Source organism: Rana temporaria, chromosome 10 (assembly GCF_905171775.1).
Source record: "Rana temporaria chromosome 10, aRanTem1.1, whole genome shotgun sequence".
NCBI classification, from domain to species: Eukaryota; Metazoa; Chordata; class Amphibia; order Anura; family Ranidae; genus Rana; species Rana temporaria.
In genome coordinates this window covers 78,164,444-78,191,635 of record NC_053498.1, presented here as the reverse complement: position 1 = coordinate 78,191,635, position 27,192 = coordinate 78,164,444, and the positions used below count along the sequence as shown (strand labels likewise).

At 38.7% G+C, this 27,192-nt stretch overlaps 1 protein-coding gene across 4 annotated transcripts in view; it reads left to right on the top strand.

Annotated features, from left to right (window-relative positions):
* The first annotated feature begins 297 nt into the window (after positions 1 to 297).
* Positions 298 to 27,192, top strand: part of TRIM29 (tripartite motif containing 29) — a 70,819-nt gene continuing 43,924 nt past the window's right edge. The window contains exon 1 of one of the 4 annotated variants that reach the window (XM_040325532.1): positions 298 to 1,080. In XM_040325532.1, the coding sequence (XP_040181466.1) occupies positions 475 to 1,080 (606 nt within the window). In that variant the 5' untranslated portion in view covers positions 298 to 474. The remainder of the gene's footprint in view (positions 1,081 to 27,192) is intronic. The other 3 variants (XM_040325530.1, XM_040325533.1, XM_040325531.1) reach the window with 3 other exon arrangements.

Below are 27,192 nucleotides of genomic sequence, written 5' to 3'. Positions count from 1 at the left end.
TTATAGTTGGTGCTCCACTATCAGTATTACTCTTTGCACTGCTTTATTAATAATCGTTGTTGTAATGCACATAAAAATTACCTTCCTATGTAGGTCACTAACAGCTTATAGTATACTTAATCAGCAGGTTGTACTGCCAAAACATAATTGTTCACAGGGAACGACAGGCAGGGCAGGTTGCAGCCAGTGAAAAAAATAATTAAAAAAAAAAAGTCTGTTTCTGTAAAGGAGGGCAGGGCAAGAATGTTCTCAGAGCTTCCTGGGTGTGGATCAGATTGTGTAACCTTAGCTGCCTCATCTCTTCATCATATCTCCTTTGCTGTCATTCATCATCAATAAGAATCTGGTTTCTTCACTGGAACAGGTCTGAGTCAGAGGTAGATTCTTAGAAAAACACCTTTCTTGCTAATTTTCAGTTTGTAAAGAATCTTAGTAGAGTGACCAGCACTTGAAATTCCACAGTGCTAAGGAGAAATGGAAGATCAAGATACGAAAGCTACCAACGGCTCCCTCTATGAAGAAAACGGCAGCCCTGTTAAACCGGATCTTGCAAACTCAAGTGTCAATGATGAGAACCAGAAGGTACTCATCAATAGTCCTGGCCCAGAACAAGGAGGCGTGAAGCCATCATTATTAAAAACCAGCCCTGCAATAGGGAGTGTTAAAATTAGCAGGCTGAGTCTTTTTAGTTCATCAGATTCGCAGACACCCAACAGTCCTGGTCCTGAGAATTCAGAAGCTCGAAGATCTATTCGTGGAAGTGTGGGATCTATGGATAACGATGATGTCCTCTGCGATTCTTGCATCGACGACAAGAAAAAAGCTGTCAAGTCCTGCTTGGTCTGCCAGACATCTTTCTGTGAACCTCACCTGAAGCCCCATCTGGAGGGGGCTGCATTTCGGGACCATAAGCTACTGGATCCCATCAGAGACTTTGAAGCTCGAAAATGCCCACTGCACAGCAAAACGATGGAGCTGTTTTGTCAAACAGACCAGACATGCATCTGTTATCTGTGCATGTTCCAAGAACACAAGAATCATAACACAGTGACAGTGGAGGCTGAAAAATATGTCAAGGAGGTAAGGACTGTTTTCAAATTCTCATTTGGGGCATTATTTTAGGCCCAATGACCTGGCAAAATCAAGTCATACTCAAGCCTTACTAGTGCAACTGGCACATAGTTCCTCATATAGCTAAACAAAGCATGAGTTTGCATTATGCTAAGGGAAATTATTATATACAATTATTTACACATAAACTTATGGATCATGTCCAGAGGGATAGAAGAATTGTAATATATATTTATGTATTTGTCGGTAACAGTCCAGACATCATATTGTGTATGGCTTAGTCCATTAGGTCTATTCTTTACAATAATTTTCTTACATTCATATTGTTCAACTTTAGGAAAACCCATTAATCAGATAAGGGGAGTAATGTGGAATCCCAGGCAACTTATCCACATGTTGCACCTAAATTGGAACTTCAGTGTTTGATATTGTATAAAGGCTATATACCGTATGACAACAATGACAATAATTCTTGGACCCCTTTTATTCAGTTAATGCTAAAGTACAAATGTTAATTTAAAAAATTTGAGTGTAGTATGGGACAGGGGTCAGTTCTTGAATCGGAACAAGGTTGGGTATTGTAGGAATGTCTATAATTTATAACTGGTCCTTGAAGTGTACAATGTTCAAGTCTATGGAAAGTTATAGAGCAGTGGCTGTCAACTTCTGAGCTAAAGGGGACTCAAATGAGGCCCCTGACATCACCAAAGGCCCACACATAATGTTCAATATATGTTATTCTTGAGAGGACTGTCATAAACTGCAGACCCAATAGAAGAAATGAGGGTCAGAGGGTGTGGGCATGCTACATTTTTGGCTGGGGATATGCTGCAGAAGGCAATATGAAACCGGAACATGTTACATGAGGCTAGTAGAGATCAATGCTATTACCCCAATCAGTGTTCCCACTACAAACTTCTGGGGTCAGAGGGTTGCAAATCATATAACAAAGGGCAGCATGCAGTCCTTGGACTTCAGGTTAAGCAACCAGGGGTGATAGAGGAACCAGCACCACATCTCTGTCAATTGGCACTTTATCCTTGGGGGCCCATGCACAGCTTTACACTCCTTTCATGATTTTCGTTGTAATCTTTATAATCCTGGTTTCTCAAAAATAGAAAAAAAATGTGAAATAGGTTTTCATAGGATCTTTGTATAGAACAAGATGGGAGGTCTAATTCCTCTTGTTTATGTGTTCTTTTAAAAAAAATATTATTTATAAAAAATTGAATGTGAGATATTGATCGTGTTTTTGTATTAAATAGAGCCATACAAAATGAAACCTAACTAGTTAAGCATGATATACCCTTAGTTAATTGATTACAACCATTTTATTGTTTTTACTTTTTGCTTACAATCTTACTGATAGCCACGCCAATCCAAAGTACATGCACAATGTTGTTTTGTATTGTAAAGGTAACCATGAAGACATTAGAGAACTATTAATCATGCATTCCCAATGTTACCACCTCAGAGGCTACATGAACGCTCAGGCCATCGTGTACAGATGAAGCTTGGTAGATCATGTCAATCTAATGTACAGATAAAACGTATCTAGTAAATAAAGATTTTTTTATAAGCAAAGCGAATTCCTAACAATATCTATAATCCATTTTCCAGGGAAAAACTATAAATAAAAAAAAAATATTTAATTCAGAGTTAACCAAGTTTTTCCAATTAATAAAACCTTCTACACTGGCCATATATGTGGAAATTTGACTGGTGGATCAAAATTCTTATTACAGTTTTTTTGTGTGGAGATCACAGAGCAATTAATCTAAGACATACAATGGTGGTTTTGATTGACAGCAAGGAGATGGAATTGAAATGACCTAGCTTGAAAATTGTGGAAAAAATCAAATCACTTTTAAAGTCATTGCTAAGTTTTTTTGTAAAAAAAAAAATATAAAAAAAAATGCATTTGATAGAAAAAACGTCTTGCTTCGATTTTATAATCTTTATAATTTTATAATCAAGCACATAGTTTGTTTAATTTCTGATAATTACTTTCAATCATATTTGAAATTCCGGTTGGATCGAAAGTGGTTGAGATTGCTTGAAAATTGTCACATGTATAGCGAGCTTAGGATCTTGTGACTTTAACCACTTGCTTACTGTGCACATATACCCCCTTCCTGCCCAGGCGAAATTTCAGCTTCCAGCACTGCGTCGCTTTAACTGACAATTGCGCGGTCGTGCGACGTGGCTCCCAAACAAAATTGACATCCTTTTTTTCCCACAAATAGAGCTTTTTTTTGGTGGTATTTGATCGCCTGTGCGGTTTTTATTTTTTGTGCTATAAACAAAAAAAGAGCTTCAATTTTGAAAACACAATATTTTTTACTTTTTGCTATTTAAATATCCCATTTAAAAAAAAAAAAATCAGTTTAGGCCAATACGTATTCTTCTACATATTTTTGGTAAAAAAATAAAATCGCAATAAGAGTATAGTGACTGGTTTGCGCAAAAGTTATAGCGCCTACAAATAGGGGACATAATTATGTTTTTATTTTATTTTTTAATTTTTTTACTAGTAATGTCGGCGATTTTTTATTGGGACTGCGACATTAGGCGGACACATCGGACACTTTGACACATTTTTGGGACCATTCACATTTATACAGTGAACAGTGCCATAAATATGCACTAATTACTGTATAAATGTGACTGGCAGGGAAGGGGTTAACACTAGGGGGCGAGGAAGAGGTTAAACGTGTAGCCTAGTAAGTGTTGTAACTGTAGGGGGAGGGGACTGACTGGGGGAGGTGACCGATCTGTGTCCCTATGTACAAAGGACACAGCATCGTATCCTCTCCCTAACAGGACTTGGAGCTCTGTGTTTACACACAGGGCTCCACGTCCCTGCTCAGTTACTGGGCAATCGCAGGTGCCCGGCTGCACGCGCATCGTATTCCCAGTAAAGCGGCGGGTGCGCGCGTGCGCCCCCTAGCGGCTTTAAAAGACGAGGACGTCATATGACGTTCTGTCAGACCAACTGAGCTACTATGCCGCCGATTGACGTTATGGGCCTCTATTATCGCCATCTACTAAGTCCTAATGGAGTGGGAACCTACACCCAAAACGTGTTGACTTTGTGTTCAGATTTTAAAACCACGATTGGTAAACTTTTCCTCGACCTAAACTAATCTGTAACCCTCATTCTTTTATACTTTGCTTCACTTTTTCTATGAACCCTCTGGGATACCCTGTATAACAGAGAGCTAATGCCCTTTAACTGGAGCTCAATATTATTTTTTTCATTTGAATCCAGAACTCCTAACCCAACGTTTGCAATACCTTTGCAGGAAAGCAAGGGAAGGGTTCCAATGGTAGAAACTTCTTCAGGTGACAACTGTCCAAGTGGTTATTCCCTCATTTTGTAGAGATTTCTTCTGACTTCTTAATGTGTCTAAAGGACAGGAAGTAAATGGCAATTGCCCAATGGCACACAGATGGAAAAATAGAACTTTTGGCCTAATATACATTAAGGGGAAAACTTTTGGTCACAATTTTTTTTTAATTGTTTTGAAAATGGTCAGCAGTTCTTAGCTTCTTGGTGGTCTATCTATCTATCTATCTATCTATCTATCTATCTATCTATCTATCTATCTATCTATCTATCTATCTATCTATCTATCTATCTATCTATCTATCTATCTATCTAGCTATCTCTTTCATTAACAACTTCGGAAACTCCAAAACGTAACTGGATTTAGAAGGTGACTGTGCTTTGCACTACTATGCTGTATAGTCCTTGCATAGCTACTCGACAGGCATTTTTAGGTAAGCTCGGGAAGAGCGCAGTTTGGAAGTGGTTAAATATATTGAGGCTTACATGCTGCTATGGTCCTGTCTCAACAGAACTCAGACTGAGGGCGTCTCCTTCATTACGACATTTCATAAATGCCTCTGTATAATAAGTAAAATCTATGGCTGTGTAGCAGCCCCACCTTGGGTGTGCCTGAGCATTATGCAGACAAGGTACTTGCCTGCAGCCAAATTCTGCGTGTTACGCAGACTGACATCACTTCAACCCCACCTGAGAAATTGATAAGTGACAGCTTGCAGCCGTGGTGTGTATTCAAAGGTAGTTTCTTAGGACTTCAGGCTTTAAAACTGGATGAATCCAGATTTACTTGCTAAATCCTTAGGCAGCCAATCACAGCAATATTTTTGCTATACAGCTCTCTTTTTGTGTGCCTTGGTCGGGATAGGGAGCAACGAATAAAAATGTAAAATTGATTCACTTCTACTTCATGTGTTCTATGTTTTTCCTCATATTAACCACTTGCTTACTGGGCACATATACCCCCCTCCTGCCCAGGTGAAATTTCAGCTTTCGGCACTGCATCGCTATAACTAACAATTGCGCGGTCGTGCGACGTGGCTCCCAAACAAAATTGACGTCCTTTTTTCCCCACAAGTAGAGCTTTCTTTTGGTGGTATTTGATCGCCTGTGCGGTTTTTATTTTTTGCGCTATAAACAAAAAAGTGAGACAATTTTGAAAAAAATACAATATTTTTTACTTCTTGCTATAATAAATATCCCAATTTAAAAAAAAAAAAACATTTTTTTTTCTCAGTTTAGGCCGATACGTATTCTTCTACATATTTTTGGTAAAAAATCAAAAAAAAATCGCAATAAGCGACTGGTTTGCGCAAAAGTTATAGCGCTTACAAAATAGGGGACAGAATTATTTTTTTTTAATTATTTTTTTTTAATAGAAATGGCGGCGATCTGCGATTTTTAATGGGACTGCGACGTTATGGCGGACACATCGGACACATTTTTGGCGCCATTCACATTTATACTGCGATCAGTGCTATAAATATGCACTAATTACAGTATAAATGTGACTGGCATTGAAGGGGTTAACACTAGGGGTGAGGAAGGGGTTAAATGTATCCCTGCTTAGTGTTCTAACTGTGGGGGAGGGGGGGTGACTGGGGGGGTGACCGATCTGTGTCCCTATGTACAAGAGACACAGATCCGTCTCCTCTCCAGAGACAGCACCGCTGTCTCTGTGTAAAACGGCAATGAGAGATGATCTCATATGTTTACATATGAGATCCTCTCTCATTGGCCGCACAGATCGCCTCGCGAACGGCCACTCTGATTGGCCGTTCGCGGCGATCTGTAATTGGCTGTGTCCGAGGGACACGGCCAACACAGATTTTCCCCGCAGCGCGCTCTGGAGCGCGCGCGGGGAACGCCCAAAGGGGCGGCCGTCAATTGACGGCAGTTTGGAAATTGGGATCCGCACTGTAGCCGTCAATTGACGGCAGGCGGATCCCAAGTGGTTAAAGGGGTTGTAAAGGTTTGTTTTTTATTTTATAAATAGGTTCCTTTAAGCTAGTGCATTGTTGGTTCACTTACCTTTTCCTTCGATTTCCCTTCTAAATGTTTTTTTTTCTTTGTCTGAATTTCTCACTTCCTGTTCCTCCTCAGTAAACTGTTCTGGCTGACTAATCCCCATGGATGATGGGGGCAAGCTTACTGAGGAGAAACAGGAAGTGAGAAATTCAGACAAAGAAAAAAAACATTTAGAAGGGAAATCAAAGGAAAAGGTAAGTGAACCAACAATATACTACTTATACCACTTAACCCCCGGACCATATTGCTGGTCAAAGACCATAGCACCTTTTGCGATTCGGCACTGCGTCGCTTTAACTGACAATTGCGCGGTCGTGCGACGTGGCTCCCAAACAGAATTGGCGTCCTTTTTTCCCCACAAATAGAGCTTTCTTTTGGTGGTATTTGATCACCTCTGTGGTTTTCAGTTTTTGCGCTATAAACAAAAATAGAGCGTCAATTTAAAAAAAAATTAATATTTTTAACTTTTTGCTATAATAAATATCCCCCAAAAATATATAAAAAAAAAATTTTTTTTCCTCAGTTTAGGCCGATACGTATTCTTCTACATATTTTTAGTAAAAAAAAAAACGCAATAAGCATTTATTGATTGGTTTGCGCAAAAGTTATAGCGTTTACAAAATAGGGGGTATTTTTATGGCATTTTTATTAATATTTTTTTTTTACTAGTAATGGCAGTGATCAGCGATTTTTGTTCGGTACTGCGAAATTATGGCGGACACTTCGGACACTTTTGACACATTTTTGGGACCATTGGCATTTTTATAGCGATCAGTGCTATAAAAATGCATTGGATTACTATAAAAATGCCACTGGCAGTGAAGGGGTTAACACTAGGGGGCGGGGAAGGGGTTAAGTATGTTCCTTGGGTGTGTTCTAACTCTAGGGGGGGTGGCCTCACTAGGGGAAATGACTGATCTTCTCTATAATGTGCGATCGCGTGTGCGCGGCAGCGATCCCGCCCGTGGGCACGCGCACGGGAGTCGGGGGCGAGCTAGTGGCCTGCGCGAGAGCCGACGTATAGCTATGTGCTCTCACTCAGGGGAGCCGACCTGCCGCCGTACAACGACAGCGGCTGGTCGGCAAGTTGTTAAAGGAACCTATTTAGAAAATAAAAAATGAATCTTTACAACCCCTATAAGTTATGCTATTGCAAGAAGCTGTTCACTTATCTTAGTTTTAGCACAACGCTGAACATTTTTTATATATAATATAGTTCACAATATATGCGGACAATAATTTTTTGATCTTTATATTTTTACTATTGGTTTCATAAAAGTTTCCTCCTGCCTGTTAGCAGTAATGCACACTGAGCTGCGCATGCACAGCTCATGGTACAATATGGCACCCGCTCTATGCCGTGGTGATGTGACTTCCGGGCGCATATGCAGGAGTGACATCAATGCTGCTTTGCTATTCAAGTGGCTGAACAGAGTGAAGCTGGAAAGAAGACTCAGGCCCCGTACACACGACCGAGTTTCTCGGCAGAATTCAGCCAGAAACTCGGTTCAGAGCTGAATTCTGCCGAGAAACCCGGCCGTGTGTACACTTTCGGCCGAGGAAGCCGACGAGGACCTCGGCGAGGAAATAGAGAACATGTTCTCTATTTCCTCGTTGTTCTATAGGAGAATTCGGCCCGCCGAGCTCCTCGGCGGCTCCAGGACTGAACACGCCAAGGAACTCGATGTGTTTGGCACGTCGAGTTCCTCGGCCGTGTGTACGGGGCCTGACAGTGCTAGTGTGTGGTGCATACTAGCACATTATGGCATAGAGCTGCAGAGGCCTAGATAAAAATAAAAATGGAGCTTACTACCTCTTTTAAGAGAAGGTATACCCAAAGCATGTTTCCATTTTTGGTGGCCTTTGGTGACTAGCCTCACTCTATGTTTTTTTCCATTTTTTATTGAGAGCTTTCTACCAGAGCTTCTGGTTTTACTTTTACTCTCTGGTCCTGCAGTCGTTACAATAATAAAGAGCTTCTTCTTCATCCTCTGTAATCCAAAGTAAATAAATATTGGAAAATCCAGCAGTAAGTAAAATGGTGGAGCTTAGAACTCAAATGCAAAACCTAGATTGTCAGAAACTCTGAAAACTATAACCTATCATCACCCACCCAGTGGATCCACCCAGAACGGGAATAAACGTGGACATACACCTATACGATAAACTGACATCTTCTTTCTCCATTTTAACTGCATGCGATTTGGAAATTCAGCATAGTCATTCCTGGTAGTTTGCATGCCAAATAAACATTTATGGTATGTTAACAGGTTTTAAAAGCTTAACCAGCAACACTACTGTTACCGTAGCAAAACAGGTTCTTCTACATTCGTCTAACTACAGTATGCATTATGGTGTCCTCTTTGTCCTGATATGGGGTTTTCATCTGGGGATTAACCATAAATGAACTTTGTGGATAGGTGCCAACATTTTTAAATCATTTTAGGGACACATTGTTATGGAAATGGTGTATATCAGCTTATCAAATACTATATAATCATACTACTACAAATAGTACAAATTCAATCATGACATGTTTGTTACACAAGGGCTGATTTACTAAAGCTGGAGAGTGCAAACTTGGGTGCAGCTCTGCATAGAAACCAATCAACTTTCAAGCCTCATACACACAACCGTTTTTCCCGGCAGGAAAACTGCCAGGAGAGCATTTGGCCGGGAATCCTGGCTGTGTGTATGCTCCCTATCAGTTTTCCCATCAGGAAAACAGCCGAGAATCCAGACGGGAAAATAGAGAACACTGCTCTCAATTTTCTCGTTGGGTTTCCCGGCAGAGTGTTTCCTGCCGAGAAAACCGGTCGTCTGTATGCTTACCTGTCCCTGGTAAACCCGCGTATGCTCGATAAGAGTTTGACGGTAGCATACAAATTTAGTGTGGGGCGTAGCAAGATGGCGGCAACGGCATCAAATGTGACGTGCGCCGGCTCGTCATAGTCAATGACGTCACCTCGTTCTTGCCATTCAAATAACGGCGGTTCTTTTGAATGGCCGTCTGTATGCACGGCTTTGCAAGACAAGCTTGCCAGGAATCCCGTCAGGAAAACCAATGTTTTTTCCTGATGGGATTCCCAGCCGTGTGTACATGGCCTCAGGTGTTTTTCTTGTCAAAGCTTAATTGAACAAGCTGAAGTTAGAAGCTGATTGGCTACCATACACAGCTGCACTAGATTTTGCACTCTCCAGGTTTTAGTAAATCAATCCCACTATACCTTAAATCATGGTTTTAAATAAATCAGAGTTGTAACTGGAACTTTCAGAGCCCCAGTCAAATGAAACCATGAAGGCCCCCCTGACCTAAGCTAGAGGCCCTTCCAACTGATCCCGGTGCCCTTTACAGAATTTACCCTTACATCATAGTCCCCAGAGTTCCCCCTTACATCATAGTCCACAGAGTTGCCCCTTACATTATTGTCCCCCCTTGCATCAGAGTTCTCAGCATTCCCAGAGCCCCCTTTACATCAGTGTTTCCCTTTACAGAACATCAGAGTTTGCAGGCTTCCCCTTTACAGATCAATGGGGAACCTTGATGTAAACGGGAATGCTGCAAACTGGTGTGAAGGGAAAATCTGATATATGATGTTCTTTGGTCTCCAGAGCCCCCTTACATCAGAGTTCGATGAGTTCCTTTTCACCTTGCACTGTAAGAGTGAACTCTTTAAGGGGATTTAAGGGGAGATGCTGGGAACTCTGATGTGGGAGGGGGGGGGGCGGGCTTGATGCTCTGGTTACCAAAGACCCCCTTATATCAGATTTCCCCTTTAAACCAGAATCTACAGGGTGAATACACTAAAGTGAAGGGGTTTACTGATTTAAGAGAGGGGTGAGGACACTGTTATATGGGGAGACCCTTATATCAGCCTCCTACCTTACCTAAGGGTCTCCATTCCTGCTTACATCAGTGACCCTCCACAGAGTGACCGACTTCCCCACAGACTCTGTTTGGCCTGGAGCTGTCACACACTGACCTTCTGTAAGTCTTTTGGTTCTCCTCTCCGCCCCCCCCCCCCCCCCCCCCCCCCACTTGCTGTTGCTTTCAAATTCACCTGACCAGTGGTCTGAGCCCAGCCCAGCCGAGACTGAGCTGATCTCGGCTTGGGTGGGGGAGACGGTCCACTGATCTGGTGCGTGGCGACAGAATGATGCTTGGCGCCTTTCATGTAAATTTAAAAAGCGACTGCAAGGAGGAGGAGGGGAAGGAGGCCTTGCCCCCCCCCCCACAGTGGCAAAACAACAGGGCCCAGTCACAGGTGCTTTCGTTGTAACTCTGGTAGTTCTGCCATTGCTTAAATTCATTTGTTCAGTTATTACACTGTATCTTAAATCATACAAAGCTCAAATAAAAAATAAGAAAAAGCGAATTTTTTTATTAATTTTGATTGATTTTATACTGCAGTTTCAGGGACAATAGTTCCCTTGTATCCATCTTTGAAACATGAGACTACTTTAAAAAGAAGTCCAGAAAAATATTCCAAATGCACATGTTTCTGGAAATGACTGTAAAGTACCGTAAGTGGGTGCTGCAGCAACCACCGGCTGGGGGCCGCAAACAGCACAGATTAAATGCTATATCTCCTTAATGTTTGTAGGCTCCAAATCACACAGTTTTATCCTGCCTACGTGTTAGATTTTAAATGTATTGATATTATGTTTTAAAGGTCTCTGAATCATTTTGGTTTAGACATGGTAGCTTTGAGGGCAAACAAGGTCAGTTACATCTGTTGTAGGCCAGATCTATTCTTAAAAGTCCTAAGTCAAGGATAGGGGAGGAGATGTTACTTAAATGTACATAGCGAGCGTTAAAGCTCATCGCGACCTTGTTTGGAAACGAGCCAATTGTGCTTAGTTAGCTGTTAAACCTGTATAAATGTACACGTGGTAAGCATAGCAAGCTAGGAAACCTCAGGGTCATCTGACCCACAGGGACCTCAGGGTCACCCCTGACCCGACGGGGGAAGGGACTCTGCTGATGAGATGGAAGTTTGGAAACCAACCTGCTTGGAGAGGCTCTATAGCCAGCATAGAAGATGTACCATCTATTTCCTCCTTCTGTAACTTTGTGATGCCTACCTGCCATGATGTTTGACTGAGCTGTAACAACGTAAGCATTAATCTGTTTGCTGTCATATCGTTGGAAGAATAAAACATCGTAATAATGAAGTAATCCAATGTCTGAATATTTTGGAAGCAACGCCTGGATAGGAAGAGGTTTTTGACAACACATCGCATGACACCTGTTAGAGGCATATGTCCACTATGTCCTCTGTTCTATCTCTGTCACCTCTTCCCCGTGCCTCCACGGCATTTAACATTTGGCGATTGCCAGCCAGACTGGTCATTTTTTTCCTAAAGCCTTGACAAGGGGGAAATGAAGAAATGAAGTCAAAAATGTTCTTTCAAGTCTTGAAGAAAAATACGACCACAGAACCTAGCAAAACAGGCGTTTGTTTTCCAACAGAAGATGAGAAGGCTCTAAAACACAGGGTGAGTTTTTATTTGTTTTCTCATCTGTCAGAATGCTTGTAGATTACGAGCAGAAGAAAAAAAACGTACAAGGCTTACACAGGGCTACTGAGCCAAAGCTATTTTGGACAGAAGGTTTCAAGATATCATGGAAAATCCATTGAGGACTTTCAGGTTATGGAGAAAAATCGTAGACGTTTACGTACGTGAAGAAAGCTGCCAAATAGAAGCTTCACGTTATTTTTTAAGGCCACCATTGTAGTCACACAGGCAGATGTACACTTTGAGTGAGCTATTATGGATTTTGATGTTTGAACTGTCCAAGAATACACTATACATTATACATTCCTTTCGCATACACAAAAAGGAGAAAGACATTATTTTTTACGCACGCATCTTTACATTTGTTTACTTGAGGCTACTTTACAGCTTAAATAAACATTTACACTAACACATGAGCCAGAAGGAACGGAAAAAGAACAAAAATAAGAAGGCGAGCCACGATCAAGAGAAAATTAATTCTTCAAAGAAAATAAGGACATTACTCTTCCAAGATAAAGCAACGTATGAAGATACAGCAACATGAAAATGCAACAAGAAAAATCACCAAAGATAGACAATGTAACAAACAAACGAAAGAAACTAAAGTTAAGAAGACAAAGTTAAAGGACATTGCATCTCTTGTTTTTTTAAGTGTACACAGGAAAATCATTCTAAACAAGGGGTAAATATGTTTTTTATATAAGTGGGTTAACATGGGATGGTTAAAAATCTCAAGGTTCAGAAGTATATCTCAGTAATATTCGGGAATTTATATATTCTATATATATATATAATATGCAGGCATGTAAACAGTAGTGGGGTAATTAATTAATTAATACCAGAGTGTAAGAAGTTCTTTAATAAGGAAATTAAGTTTAATGCTGCATATATATGTTCGGGAATATTTTAGCCTAAAACAACAGAAATGTGTTATTGCATGTCATTCAAAGCACATACAGGGGCAGAAGTTTAAAGGAAAAACTATTGATTAAGATTATGTAAGAACTGTATAAAATTCAGTTAATGGTAAACAACAAGGTATTTAGTATTTAACAAAAATCCTACAGATTTGGTTGTAGAAATAATAAGTTAAGGATTGAGTAATTTTACAAAAGTTTCCAAACTTGGGTTTGGTTATTTAATTAAAAGTGGTAAATTGTTCTAAATTACTAAAGTTTACCCAGGAAAAATATTAAAATATGAAAGTTTTGTTCAATCTAAAAATAGCAAAAATTGAAGAGAAAACTATTGTTAAAAGTTTTTGAGAAATTGAGTATTTCTGATAAAGAGTTGGTTGGAGTAATTTTCTCGGGGACACAGGTCGGTTCATGCGCAGAGGCCAATCTGGGTTTCATGAGATTGTTCCACTAATTTTTTGTCATTAATATAATCAAAAGTCATATTATAACATTATGTACATGATTTTTAGCAGATGTACAAACCAAATATGCTTTAAAATTTTGAAAAAAGGTTAAAAATTGTAAAAACGATAAAATGAGATTGGTTAGACAAATTGTATAGTGAATGGTAGCTAAGACTGACGGTGACAGATCTTTCTCTGAGAGTGTGTCATTAACAGAGAAATGGAGGTTGAGTTACGAAGCAGATGGTCAGTCATGACAAGAGTTTTTCAACTCTATGGATATAAACACATTTTAAGTGTTTAAACTTTTTTCAGAAATCTGAAATAAAGGTTCATGGATGGGAAAATATATTTAATAAGGTATTACTAACTAAAGTAATTGTTTTAAAGGTGTTATTTTTGAACATGAGGTGTCAACACAAGGCTTTGATTAAGCTTTTGTCTGAGTGACAACTGGGTGTTAAAAAGTAAGATCAGTTGAAGCTAAAATTATGCAGTGTAATAAGCCACAATTATGCAAGTAAGTCATGCAAAAGTTACTTTATCAATTTTTCAGTGGATATTTATTGGGAAGAATCCATTTAGATCTATATACAGTATATTTATATATATTTATATTGGCACAGATGAAACTTTCTGAATATCTGTCTACACTGAAAAAAATGATCTTAAGACTTGTTTGCTTAGCAGTCAGAGTGACAGGGCATGTGGTTAAATTAACCATACTGTATAAGTTGGTTAAAAAAAGAAAAATACTTAAACATGATTTAAGTTTCTTTCTGATATAAGATATTTAGGATAACCCAACCTAAATGTTCTTTTGCAAAATTAAAGCTAATATAAGTAAAGTATAGTAAAGAAAAATACAATAATCTGATAAAAATATTACTTTTACAAAAAATAATTAGTCACAGAATAAAAAGGGGGACGATGAAAATTTTGTCTCAGTACAGACTGATAATGAAGATAAAATTCATTGTAAAAATAATTGATTCCAACAATAATGGATAGAATTATTTTTAAATGAAAATATTTATTTTTGCATATCCAGGTACCTGACAGATTGACTGACAAATTGATTAATTGATTTTTTGTTTGAGCTAATGAAAGAAATTTTGAACTACTCATTATTAGAGCATTTTTGTCATCAAACTTCTTGAATATTGTTTTTGTTTATAGAGCAATCCAAAAGGCAAAGAGTGATCTGATACTATAAAGTATTGAGAAATTTGCAATCTGTGTAGATTGAGTATATTAGATTTTTTCACCTGCTGAAGGAGTATACAAGTATGATTTTTCCTTTTTAGTTAATTTTTGATAAAATTAATTGAGGTAATTCTAGGAAAAAATAATATATTTTTAATGAAAACTAAGTTATACATTTTGTCACATTCCATTGGGGTTTGTTTTCAAACCATGGAATCAGATAATGATTTTTCCATTTTTATAGGACAGATGATGAAGGACATGTATGCAATTTTAGTATTTGATAAAGTTATTGTTTCTTATCATCTTTAGTACCCAGATATTATAGAACGCTACAATAGTATTTTAAAGTCTAAATAGGGTAAGATGATTCAAGAAAAGGTAAATACTAAGTGACTTATTTACCTGTTATATTTTTGGTTTAAAACCTTTTCTAAAATAAGGGTTGGTTACATTTTTTTTGAGTTAATGACAGGATGAAGAATGTCTGTTCTTCTATGTTTTTTTTAAATTAGCATATGTAGTTATTTGCAATCTGTTACATAGGACAAAGTACAAGTATAGGAATTTCAGAAGTTTGTTCACAAAATATGGCTAGGCCTTTGCTAAATTTTAATAGAAATTATGTTTTGAATATAAGATTTCTACTTTTTATGAGTATGTTTCATAATTTATTCCAGTAGCTAAAGTTATGGTTAGGAATCATAGTTCTAAAGGTACCAGGGATGTCAATACGAATGCCAACTGAAATATCAGATTTCAATTGGGAAGGTTATTTTATTTTTTGTTTTCTTTCATGACCATGAAACAAGCACAACTAAAATTCTATTTTGGTTATTACTTCTATTTTTTTAAAATCATTTTTTGATTATGTTATCAAGGATCAACATTTTTGGATGAACTTCAATGATTTATTCATATGGACTTACATCAAAAGTGACATATTGATTGATTGATCATTATGTAAGGGGGAGTTGGAATGTAATTCTAATATAGGATTTTTTTGAATTTTTTGAAATATGGAAAAAATAGTTGTTATATTTTGGTTTCTAAATCTTTTATAAGAATACATATTGATACACATAGAATTATTATTTCACATAGAATAATTAATTTGTATTCATTTTTATAGAACACATAACTTGGGAAAATTGGATGGATAGTTTGTTATTACAAGAATGTATAACAAAGTATACATTTGAAGTATTAATATAGTTAAAAAACATACAAATTTGTGTGGAAGAAAAGGATTTTAAAGTATGTAAACAGAATTATAGTTGAATTATATAATATGGAACATTGAAAAATAAATGAAAGAAAGAGTTGCTTGCTGGTCATGGATAGATAAATAAATTATATAGTTATATAAATAAAATAAATAGAATAAAAAGATAGAAAAATAAATAGAAAGAAAGATAGAATATATAAAAATATGACAATCAAATAATGGGAAAGTTATGTTTTTATATATCCACAAACAAATAGATTATGTATTATGTTTATAATTGTTCAGTGTATAGGATAATGTATAAAAAACTTATACTGAAGAAATTTGGTTATTGAAATTTCAAAAGAAATGAAAACATTGTATTTATTAATTAATATTATAGAGTAATATAATTTGATACATCAAATATATTTATTTCTTCTTTATGATAAAATAGTTATATGATATGGTTGAAGTTATACAAAGTAAAATTTATGAAGGCAAAGGAAGAAAATTTTAATATTACTTAATTTAGATGAAGAATAAATTAAAATTAATTAATAATATAATAAATTATAATTTTTTAATGGAATCAAATATTTCACAGGAATATCTCCGAATTTTGGAAAAAGTTTATGTACAATATCTGAAATGTTAAATTGTATTGTTTGTATTGGAAAAAAGTGAATCAGAAACCTTTATTTAAGATGAATGCACTTATTTTATTTGTTAATTACAGTGCATTAAGGGGGAATTGTTAGATTTTAAATGTATTGATATTATGTTTTAAAGGTCTCTGAATCATTTTGGTTTAGACATGGTAGCTTTGAGGGCAAACAAGGTCAGTTACATCTGTTGTAGGCCAGATCTATTCTTAAAAGTCCTAAGTCAAGGATAGGGGAGGAGATGTTACTTAAATGTACATAGCGAGCGTTAAAGCTCATCGCGACCTTGTTTGGAAACGAGCCAATTGTGCTTAGTTAGCTGTTAAACCTGTATAAATGTACACGTGGTAAGCATAGCAAGCTAGGAAACCTCAGGGTCATCTGACCCACAGGGACCTCAGGGTCACCCCTGACCCGACGGGGGAAGGGACTCTGCTGATGAGATGGAAGTTTGGAAACCAACCTGCTTGGAGAGGCTCTATAGCCAGCATAGAAGATGTACCATCTATTTCCTCCTTCTGTAACTTTGTGATGCCTACCTGCCATGATGTTTGACTGAGCTGTAACAACGTAAGCATTAATCTGTTTGCTGTCATATCGTTGGAAGAATAAAACATCGTAATAATGAAGTAATCCAATGTCTGAATATTTTGGAAGCAACGCCTGGATAGGAAGAGGTTTTTGACAACACATCGCATGACACCTGTTAGAGGCATATGTCCACTATGTCCTCTGTTCTATCTCTGTCACCTCTTCCCCGTGCCTCCACGGCATTTAACACTACGTAATATTACGTTTTTTACTTTATTGCCTTTGCTGACGGACTACTCTTGCATCCACAAATCCTGTACTTTTACATGAAAATCGAATATATATATATATATATATATATATATATATATATATATATATATATATATATATATATATATATATATATATATATATATATATATATATATATATATATATATATATATATATAAAAAACAAGCTATGTGGCCAGCACACCTGAGATAGTGTCCAAAATGTTGTATGGAATTGATGTGTAAAGTAGCAACATTTTGAAGCCATGCAGGCAGGACCCCTTCTTCAGACATGTAACCATTAAAAATAAGATGAAAAAATAAGGACAACAACTAAAAAAATAAGTAGAATTACAGTGGTACATGTAAAACAACAACTACGAGAATAAACGACAGTTTGTTTGCAAACACTACCAAGGGGTATTTTTTCACACAGAAATTATTAAAAATAAAAGACTGACTTGCATTGCAAATAAGACAAAGTGGGATTAATTCAGATCTCTGAAGTATATAATTGTATTTATTAGTGCCAGCCTTTGGCCTTATGGAACATTTTAGTCAATTTTAGTATGCTGCAATCTCCATTCTATAAGGGACATTTGCTCTTTTCCTTGTAAGCATTGTAATCAAGTTACACAAAGAAAATGGTAAGTGCTTCTTTTGAATCCCAATATTCATGCTGTCTGCTCACTTTGCAAACTGAATGCTGTTTGAGATTAGTTAATAACTTATGGTTGTATCAACTTTAATCAACCAATCATGTGCTATAAAAATAAGATTTTCTGAATTTTTTGGCACGTGGTTGGGTAATCAAAGTGAACACATATTTACCTTATTTACTAAAATCCAGTTTGCAATTTGAACATTCAATAACTAACTCCAACAGTAAAGAAGTAATCTTTAGGTCTTGTTCACACAGGGTGTACTACAGCATATGCGATGGGCGTGTTTACCTAGTGCTTCATCCATCTCTGTGCAGGCAGTCCCATTGATGTCAATTGGTATGCAGCAGCTACAAGGACACAGCTGCTGCTCCCAGTTAGATATCTGTGTGGATGCACAGGCTCAACAGTGTACACTGCACCCACACTAACATCAAATTGGGAGCAGTGGCTGTGTCTGTATAGATACTGCATCCTTATTGACATCAATGAGACTGCCTATATGGGAATGAATGAATTACCTGTGCATCCCCATGCTGGCATACGCGTTCCTCACATATGCTGTGGTATGCCCTATGTGAATGAGACCTTAGTCCTTTAGTAAATCTGCACTTAAAGGGGTTGTAAAGGGTATTTCTTTTAATAACAAACATGTTATACTTACCTCCACTGTGCAGCTCGTTTTGCACAGAGTGGCCCCGAACCTGGTCTTCTGGGGTCCCTCGGCGGCTGTCTCGGCTCCTCCCTGCAAGAACGAACCCCCTTCACGTGGGCACTCTCCCATGGGGGTTAGTTCTTGCGGGTGCGTTCCCAAGATACAGCCTGCGGCTATAGCCGCTCACTGTATCACTTGGCTCTGCCCTGGCGCACCACGTCATTGGATGTGATTGACAGCAGCTCAAGCCAATGGCTGCGCTGCTATCAATCCATCCACTCTAGCCAATTAATGGCCAGACTAAGTGGAAAAGAGGACGTCGGGGGCGAGAGCAGCAGGTGAACAGGCTCAGGTAAGTAAAATGGGGGGCTTGGGGGCCGTAACTGTCAAATGTTTTTTCACCTTAATGCATAGGATGCATTAAGGTGAAAAAACATGAACCTTTACAACCCCTTTAAAGAAGAACCCCCATGCCTGCTAAACATTTTCTCCCCAGCTTCTTTTGGATGCGGGACTTTTGGCTGTCTCGATTGGTTGCATTCAATTATTTTGGCACCAAGAAGATTGTTAACAGACAGGTAAGTTTGTTTTCTTGCAGAAGAGGCATAGGGGTTGATTTACTAAAGGCAAAGAGACTGTGCACTTTGCAACGTGCATTTGCAATTGCTCACGATGTTAGTAAATGAGCAAAAACTCTGCAGACTTCCATCATCCAATCATGTGCATGCAAAAATGATGTACTTTTTTCCTTGAATGTGATTGGATATATTTTGAAAAGTAAAGCTTTACCTCAATTACTAATCTGTGGAGCAAATGCACTTTAGAAAGTGAGAGAGCCTTTAGAAAATGTACCCTATAGTGTGTCTTTTCTGCAATTGGTATTTTTCTAGTGAGGTCCCGCCTCCAGCGCTCACTCTCCTGTATTCCTTCTCCAGCACACACTTTCCAGTTTCTTCTCCAGAGACTCCTGGGTCTGCAATCACACTACCCCCCCCCCCCACACACACACAATTTGTAAACTGTTATGTCCATGTCCACATTTGGGAGGTTTTGCCCCTCCCACTCCTGAGTAGCACATACATAATACTCATATAGTAGATTACGCTGCACTTTATTTCTGAATTAGATCAGTCAATGTGGAAACACATATCAGTGTCACAGCTACAACATTGAATGGCACATATTTTCAATTTTTAACATTGCATGCACAGTTGGTAAGCGAGAAGACACTCTTGTAATAGTATCAATAGCCCCTCCCACCCCTGCAGGTGAAAATATGTATTACTTTTTAGTGTATAGTCTACAATTGCCACTGGCAAGCTTAGTGTGCTGCTGCTTCTCCGCCCCCAGCTTTTATACAGCTGAGAACAGAGGGTATGTAATCTCTTATAAAAAGAAAAAGAAGGTATTTAAAATTTTTTTAATATCTATACAAAAACGTTTACAATCACTTTTTTTTTTCAATTTCTTTATTTTCAAAATAAATGTTCCTCTTTATTTATACAAAACATGGAAAATAGCAATCGTCTTTAACAAATATAAGTAAATAAATCCAAATACATTAAAAAGAACTTATCACAGTGCAATCTCTCTATTCGTTCCTCTCCGAGGAGAGGAAGAGAAGAAAGAGAGAAAGGGAAGAAGAGAAAAAAAACAAAAACAAAAAGGAACCAAACAGTAACATTCCTACCATTGGGGTCTTTCCCTCTCCCCTGTTTAATTCCCATCCTCCCACGCTTCCGAGTCGAAGGCATGGCCAATTAACTCCCAATATTAATCCATAGCAGAGGGGGGGAGAGCCCTGTAGGGGGTAGCATTTGATAGACAAAAACTTCAAATTCCCTAATATTTGGGCATGGGTGGACGCTATCCCATGCCCTCCCCTTTTTTTATTTTTTTTATTTTAGCCCACTCCCAGTGCCTTCTCCCCCCAGAATGCTTATAATTCCTTCTCGTTCCTTATCAAGATATACATTCACAAGTTTCCCCTCCCCACCCCTATCTAATTCAAAAATCAATCATAATTAACCACAAAAAAAAAAAAGAGAAAAAAAAAAAGGGGGGGATTGTATCTCTCCCTCTCTCCCTCCCCCCAAACACCCTACTCCATCAGCCCTCCTTCTCCCTCAGACTGAATCCAATCATTCCATGGTGTCCAAATTTTCCTATATAACTCTCCTTGTTTCCTACTTGTCCATATCAGATCCTCCATTCTATTCACTTCTTCCACCTTCCTAATCCACATGCTCAAAGTAACAATCACTTTAAACAATCCTCAACAACAAAGTCCTGCTCCATATCCCATGTGCCCAGTACTGCTTCCATTGTTCCTGGATTCCATTACACAGTCTCATATAACAACTACATTTTGGTATTTACTTTTCAACATTCATGATTGTACTTAATTCTACTGACACACACTCCTGTTTCAGTGTCCTCCCCATTTTCTGGACACGGATTTCAACCTCTATTCTTCCTTTGTAAAACCTTCTAGAGGAGAGCTGAGATCTTATGCTGCTGCTCCATAGTTACTTGGTATTGTAATTGGGTACAAAATGCATTGTGGGGCATATTTCTCCACCCTTGATATTCACATTTGCTGTGATTTTGTTTCGGCGTGGAGATGTGAACCATCTCCATAGAGGGCAATGTAAAATCATCCCTCCAGCATATTAGGGGCTGCTGCGGCGTCGCGCTTCAGGCGTATATACGCCTAGGTGTTAACAGAGCCTTAAGAAGCAAGTTGACAGGTGGTGGGAAGAGATTATGGGGTTGATTTACTAAAGGCAAATAGACTGTGCACTTTGCAAGGACAGTTTCACCAGAGCATAGCAAATGAGGGGGAACTCTGCTGACTTCCATCATCCAATCATGTGCAAGCAAAATGTTTTTTTTGTTTTTTTTTCCTTGCACGTGATTGGGTACTTTTTGCAAAGTGAAGCTTTACCTCTTTTCTAAGCTCTGGAGCAACTGCAATTGCAGAGTACAACTGCACTTTGCAAGGTGCACAGTCCATTTGCATTATTAAATCAACCCCTATATCTCCTTACTACCACCTGTTTTAATCTCTAAAATCTTGCACCAGCACACTGCAACCGTGTGTATTGCTTGTGGTTGCAGGGCACTCCCATTCAGTTGAATTCTGCAGGTGGTACTGCCAACTTTTACCACCCCTTACCGCAAGTGTAAAGTAGGCCTTATGCCTTGTACACACAATCGGAATTTCCGATGGAAAAAGTCAGACGGAATTTTTTCATCGGATATTCCGACCGTGTGTGTGCCCCATCGGACTTTTTTCCGTCGGAATTTAGAAAGAAAACATTCCGTTCATCTGTAGGGAACTCCGACGGAGAAAAAAACACGCATGCTGAGAATCAAGTCGACGCATACTCGGAAGCATTGAACTTCATTTTTCTCAGCTCGTCGTAGTTTTGTACGTCACCGCGTTCTTGACAGGTGTGACAGTGTGTATGCAAGACAGCTTGAACGGAATTCCATTGGAAAAATCCGTCTGAGTTTATCCCGATGGAAAATCCGATCGCGCGTACAAGGCATTAGTCTGAGTTATAAGATTTACAAAGGAACTTGGCAGGCTGATAAAAAGAAAATAAAACAGAAAAAAAAAAGGTTTTGAGTGAACAATCTGGGCAGATCAAACACAAACTCAGCTCATATAGAGAAAAGTCAATCATATACAGTATGTAAACAACATTAACAAGCAGTAAAGGTATACAAGCTTTATGTTTTACCTTTTTATTGGTGTCCTGCTTGGCCTATTCATTCACAGATTTGTCATAGATTTCTCCATTCTTTCTGTGTGTCATCATACCTTGCTTTAAAAATATAGGGGCAGATCCGCAAAAGGATTACGCCGGCGTATCTACTGATACGCCGGCGTAATTTTAAATTTCCCACATCGTATCTTTGTTTTGAATCCTCAAACCAAGATACGACGGCATCTGGGATCAATCCGACAGGCGTACGTCTTAGTACGCAGTCGGATCTAAGCTGCAATTTTTCGGCGGACGCTAGGTGCCGTTCCCGTCGAAATCCGCGTTGAGTATGCAAATTAGCTAGTTACGGCGATCCACGAACGTACGTCGGCCCGGCGCATTTTTTAACGTCGTTTGCGTTCGGCTTTTTCCGGCGTAAAGTTAAAGCTGCTGTTCTGAGGTGTACTCAATGTTAAGTATGGCCGTCGTTCCCGCGTACAATTTTGAATTTTTTGCGTCGTTTGCGTAAGTCGTTCACGAATAGGAATTTGCGTAGAATGACGTCACCGTCGTAAACATTGGCTTGTTCCGGGTTAATTTCGAGCATGCGCACTGGGCTACCCCCACGGCCGGCGCATGCGCAGTTTAAAAAAAATGTTGTTTACGTTGGGTCACAACGTATTTACATAAAACACGCCCCCATCACTTCCATTTGAATTCCGCGCCCTTACGCCGCAACAGATACACTACGCCGCCGTAACTTACGGCGCAAATTCGTTGAGGATTCAAACCAAAAAAAAAGTAAGTTACAGCGGCGTAGTGTATCTTAGATACGCTACGCCCGGCGCAATAATGCGCCGTTGTATGTGGATCTACCCCATAATCTTTATTATTATTAATTTTTTTTTAAGAAAAATATAGTGATACTTTATAAAGTATGACATACAAGGAATGTGCTTTAGGATAGGCCGCTAAGTAAAGCAAGGTTGAAAATAAATCATTTTAAATTCCTTATACTGTATACATGTTTTCAGTACTGTGTTATTTTGTGTATTTCTGGTATTTTGAAAAGCATGTCACTATATGAAGAAAGTGATGGATCCTGTAATTAGCCCTTTCAAACATGTCAAAGAACTTAACGTTTGAGTTCTCTGTCAAACATGCTTACATGCTTTCAAGGAATGTGAATATCATTGTGTGTGGAGCTAACAAATAAATGTTTATATCTCCTGCATTTAGCCTAACTGGCTATTACAAAGGATGACCCTGGGTTTGATTGGACTGGTCACCGGAAGCCTGATTCCTGTTCCACCAGCTGCCTGTTCTCATGCCGTCTCCTGAATGTGCATAACTTTATCCAATCAGAAGGCTTGTAGATAAATTATCCCTTTCACCTCAAGAAAAAAACAATGTGAAAAAAAAACCCAATATTTTTTACTTTCTGCTTAAAAAAAAAACAGAATTTATTCATAAATTTAGGCTCTTATGTATTCTGCTACATATTTTTGGTAAAAAGATTCCCAATGAGCGTATATTGATTGGTTTACACAAAAGTTATTGCGTCTACAAACTATGGGCTATTTTTATTTATTTATTTTACTAGTAATGGTGGTGATCAGTGACTTTTAGCGGGACTGCGATATTGAGGTGGACATTCTGACACTAAATTACACTTTTTGGGGACCAGTAACACTAATATAGTGATCAGTGCTAAAACATATGCAATGTCACTGTACTAATTACACTGGCTGGGAAGGGGTTAACATCAGGGGGGATCGAAGGGTTAACTGTGTGCCTAGCCAGTGTTTTACTAAACTGTGGGAGGTGCTTTTACTAGGGAAAGACATGCATCTTAGTCTATGCTTTGCAGAGACACAGGAACCATGCCTGCCCTCCTATTGGAACAATGATCTGTCTTGTTTACAGACCACCATTCTGCCTCTCTGCTCGAACATTGTCAGGTGCCCATGGACATCGAGTCTGCGGTATCTGTCACTGGGCTTCGGCTGTGTGTGTAATCCCAGCATAAGCGAGCCACCGATGGCACACACGTGCGCCCCCTACCTGGAAGAGCCAGATAACATATATATACTGTATGTGATCCAGTACACAGGTGTCGCCCAGTAGGAGTAAAACTGCCATAGGGCGGACCTGAACGGACCTGAAGTAGTTATACAGTATCTAAAACCCAAACAATTTTTTAATGCTCATTTTGGCAAGAGTTGGGAACTTTTGCCAGCTGTGTCCAATTCAATAGATTTCCCTTCCTCTAGACCATGGATCTCCAAACTATGGCCCTCCAGCTGTTGCAGAACTACACGTCCCATGAGGCATTGTCAAACTCTGACATTCACAGACATGACTAGGCATGATGGGAATTGTAGTTCCTGAACAACTGGAGGGCCGTAGTTTCGAAACTTCTGCTCTAGACACAAGAAGAAGGAAGAAGATATCTCTCCAAAGTAAGTTAAATCTCATCCCCTAGGGTCACAGTTGAGCTTGAGATTCTTCTAGTGCTTTGGGGATTATTTTTTTATGCATGTTTGTACACACATTTTTTGGGCATTTTAGGTTTGAGTGTTTTTGTTTTAGACAATGGAAAGCTAGTTACTTGGAGAAGGAGAGGAAAGATATCTTATATTATTCAGGTGTTCCTATTGAAGTCTAGGGACCAAAAACATGTAACTCTGCCCCAAGGAAACTCATGTATTTGATTTCTTCGACTGACAAGCTTCAAGCAACATGGTACTCAAATGTATATGGACACATAGGATACAGTGGGAATCCCCATGTTGAGCGTTAAAGAGCTTCTAGAAAACCACTTCAAACTACTCAGGTATGAACTGAGCCTTAGAAAGTTGTCAACAGAACAAATGTTCCCGTTGGAAGTTTTCCCCTTAGTTCGTGTTTTGGTGACAAAGTTCAGATTTTACATCACTTTCAGTCCTGGCGTCATTGGTCACCAGGACCATTGGTCACCAGGGCAAATAGAATGAATGTATCCCATTGACAGCAAATAAACTTTCAAACCTCTCACTTCTATATTCAGAAACTAAAAAAGTTTTAGCTTTAGATACACTTTAAGCAGAATGTAAACAACTACGTGGTTATATGCTTGATATATTTATGGTAGCTGAACCACAATGTGTGTTATCGGAATTTATTCAGGTAATTGACAGAGCAGCAAATGTAAGTCCTTTTCTCACCACTGACTCCTAACCCCAAAAGTCAGAAAAATGAAATAAATAAGGGGAAAAATATAAATCTTTCACGGCTTGAGTTTTAGAAGGGTAATAAAATAAGACTAAAGTTTAATATTAACCTCCCTAGCGGTATGATTATTTCAGACTTATTTTGCAAGGAAATTTGGCGTTTTATACTGTAGGCCTGTAATCCTTAGGAATAACTCACTTAAATCTGTCCAAATAAGAGTCTAGTAGGCATCCCGGGTATGAAAAAGTTTGAAAAACAAAAATCATAAAATATAATATAATAAATAATTATAAATAATTATAACAAATAATAATATAATTATAATAAAAATTATTCAATAATGTAATCAACTCAAAATCACCGAAATTTGCTCAGTTGCAGAATTATCGCTGTCATTATTTTTATTTTTTTATGACGAATTTCCCCACAAATCGCTATATCTAAATTCTGCAAGTGATTATAATTTATTATCGCTGTTTTCTAGCTGCTCTAAAACCATTTTTGACATAAAAGGACACTTTTGGTTGCTATGGACAATCTACAGTTTGCAGGCAGAAAGAACAGTTTTTATTATACAAAAGTACATGCAGAACACTGGGCAGACCACTAGGGACTAGGGTGTGTATTTTTTACATACAGTACTGTAATCTATAAGATTACAGTATACTGTATGTAATGTGTTTATTTACTTTTTTGAATTTAGCGCCGATCTCCACCCCCGTGCGTCGTAACGTCGCAGGGAATGGAGATCAGTGGCACACAGGGACACTGTGTGAATCGAGCGAGGACGCTGCTCGCTCACACAGCGGGGAGGCATCGCAGGATCCAGGGACAAGGTAAGTAACTTTGTCTGTGTCTGCTGCAAGGCAATACCGAGTCTGGCTCGGGGATACCGCTTTTGGTACAAAAATCTTACCCCGAGCCAGACTCAGGAATACCGCCAGGGGGGTTAATGCATAAGACCAATACTTGCTGGTATCACTCTAGCTACTAGAATCTATCTACTAAACAGATAAAAAAAAATAATCAGTTTGTGATTTAACCACTTGCTGACCGACCTATAGCAGTTTTACTGCTGCAGGGTGGCAGCTGTGCATCGGATCATGTGTATATATACGTGATCCTGCATTTCCACCTGCAGAGGGCACATAGGTGCTGCCAGCGGGCCACTTCTGCTGTAATTATTCACAGCAGAAGCTGATTACTCGATGTCCGCTAGCAACCGCCGATCGTCGGGCAGGGACTCAGAACAGGGCTCTGCCTATGTAAGCTAGAGTTCCATTCTGACAGGGCGGAAGGGATGGATTTTGTTGTTCTGAAAAGCAGGAACAAAAATCCATCTCTTCCCATATTAAAAGCATCACATACAGTACACACAAACACTGACTAGGCACCCATTTAACTCTTTGATCACCCTAGATATTTAACCCCTTCCCAGCCAGTGTCATTAGTACAGTGACAGTGCATATTTTTTAGCATTGATCACTGTATTAGTGTCACTGGTTCCTGCAAAGTGTCAAAAGTGTCAGTTAGTGTTCGATAGTTTGCCACAAATTGCAGTCCCACTAGAAGTCGCTGATTGCCACCATTACTAGTATGTAAAAAAAATAAAAAATACCACCAAAAGACAGCTCTATTTATGGGAAAAAAAATGCACAAATTTTGTTTGGGTACAGCACCGTACGACCACACAATCATCAGTTAAAGTAAAAAGTGGCCTGGTCATGAAGGGGGGTA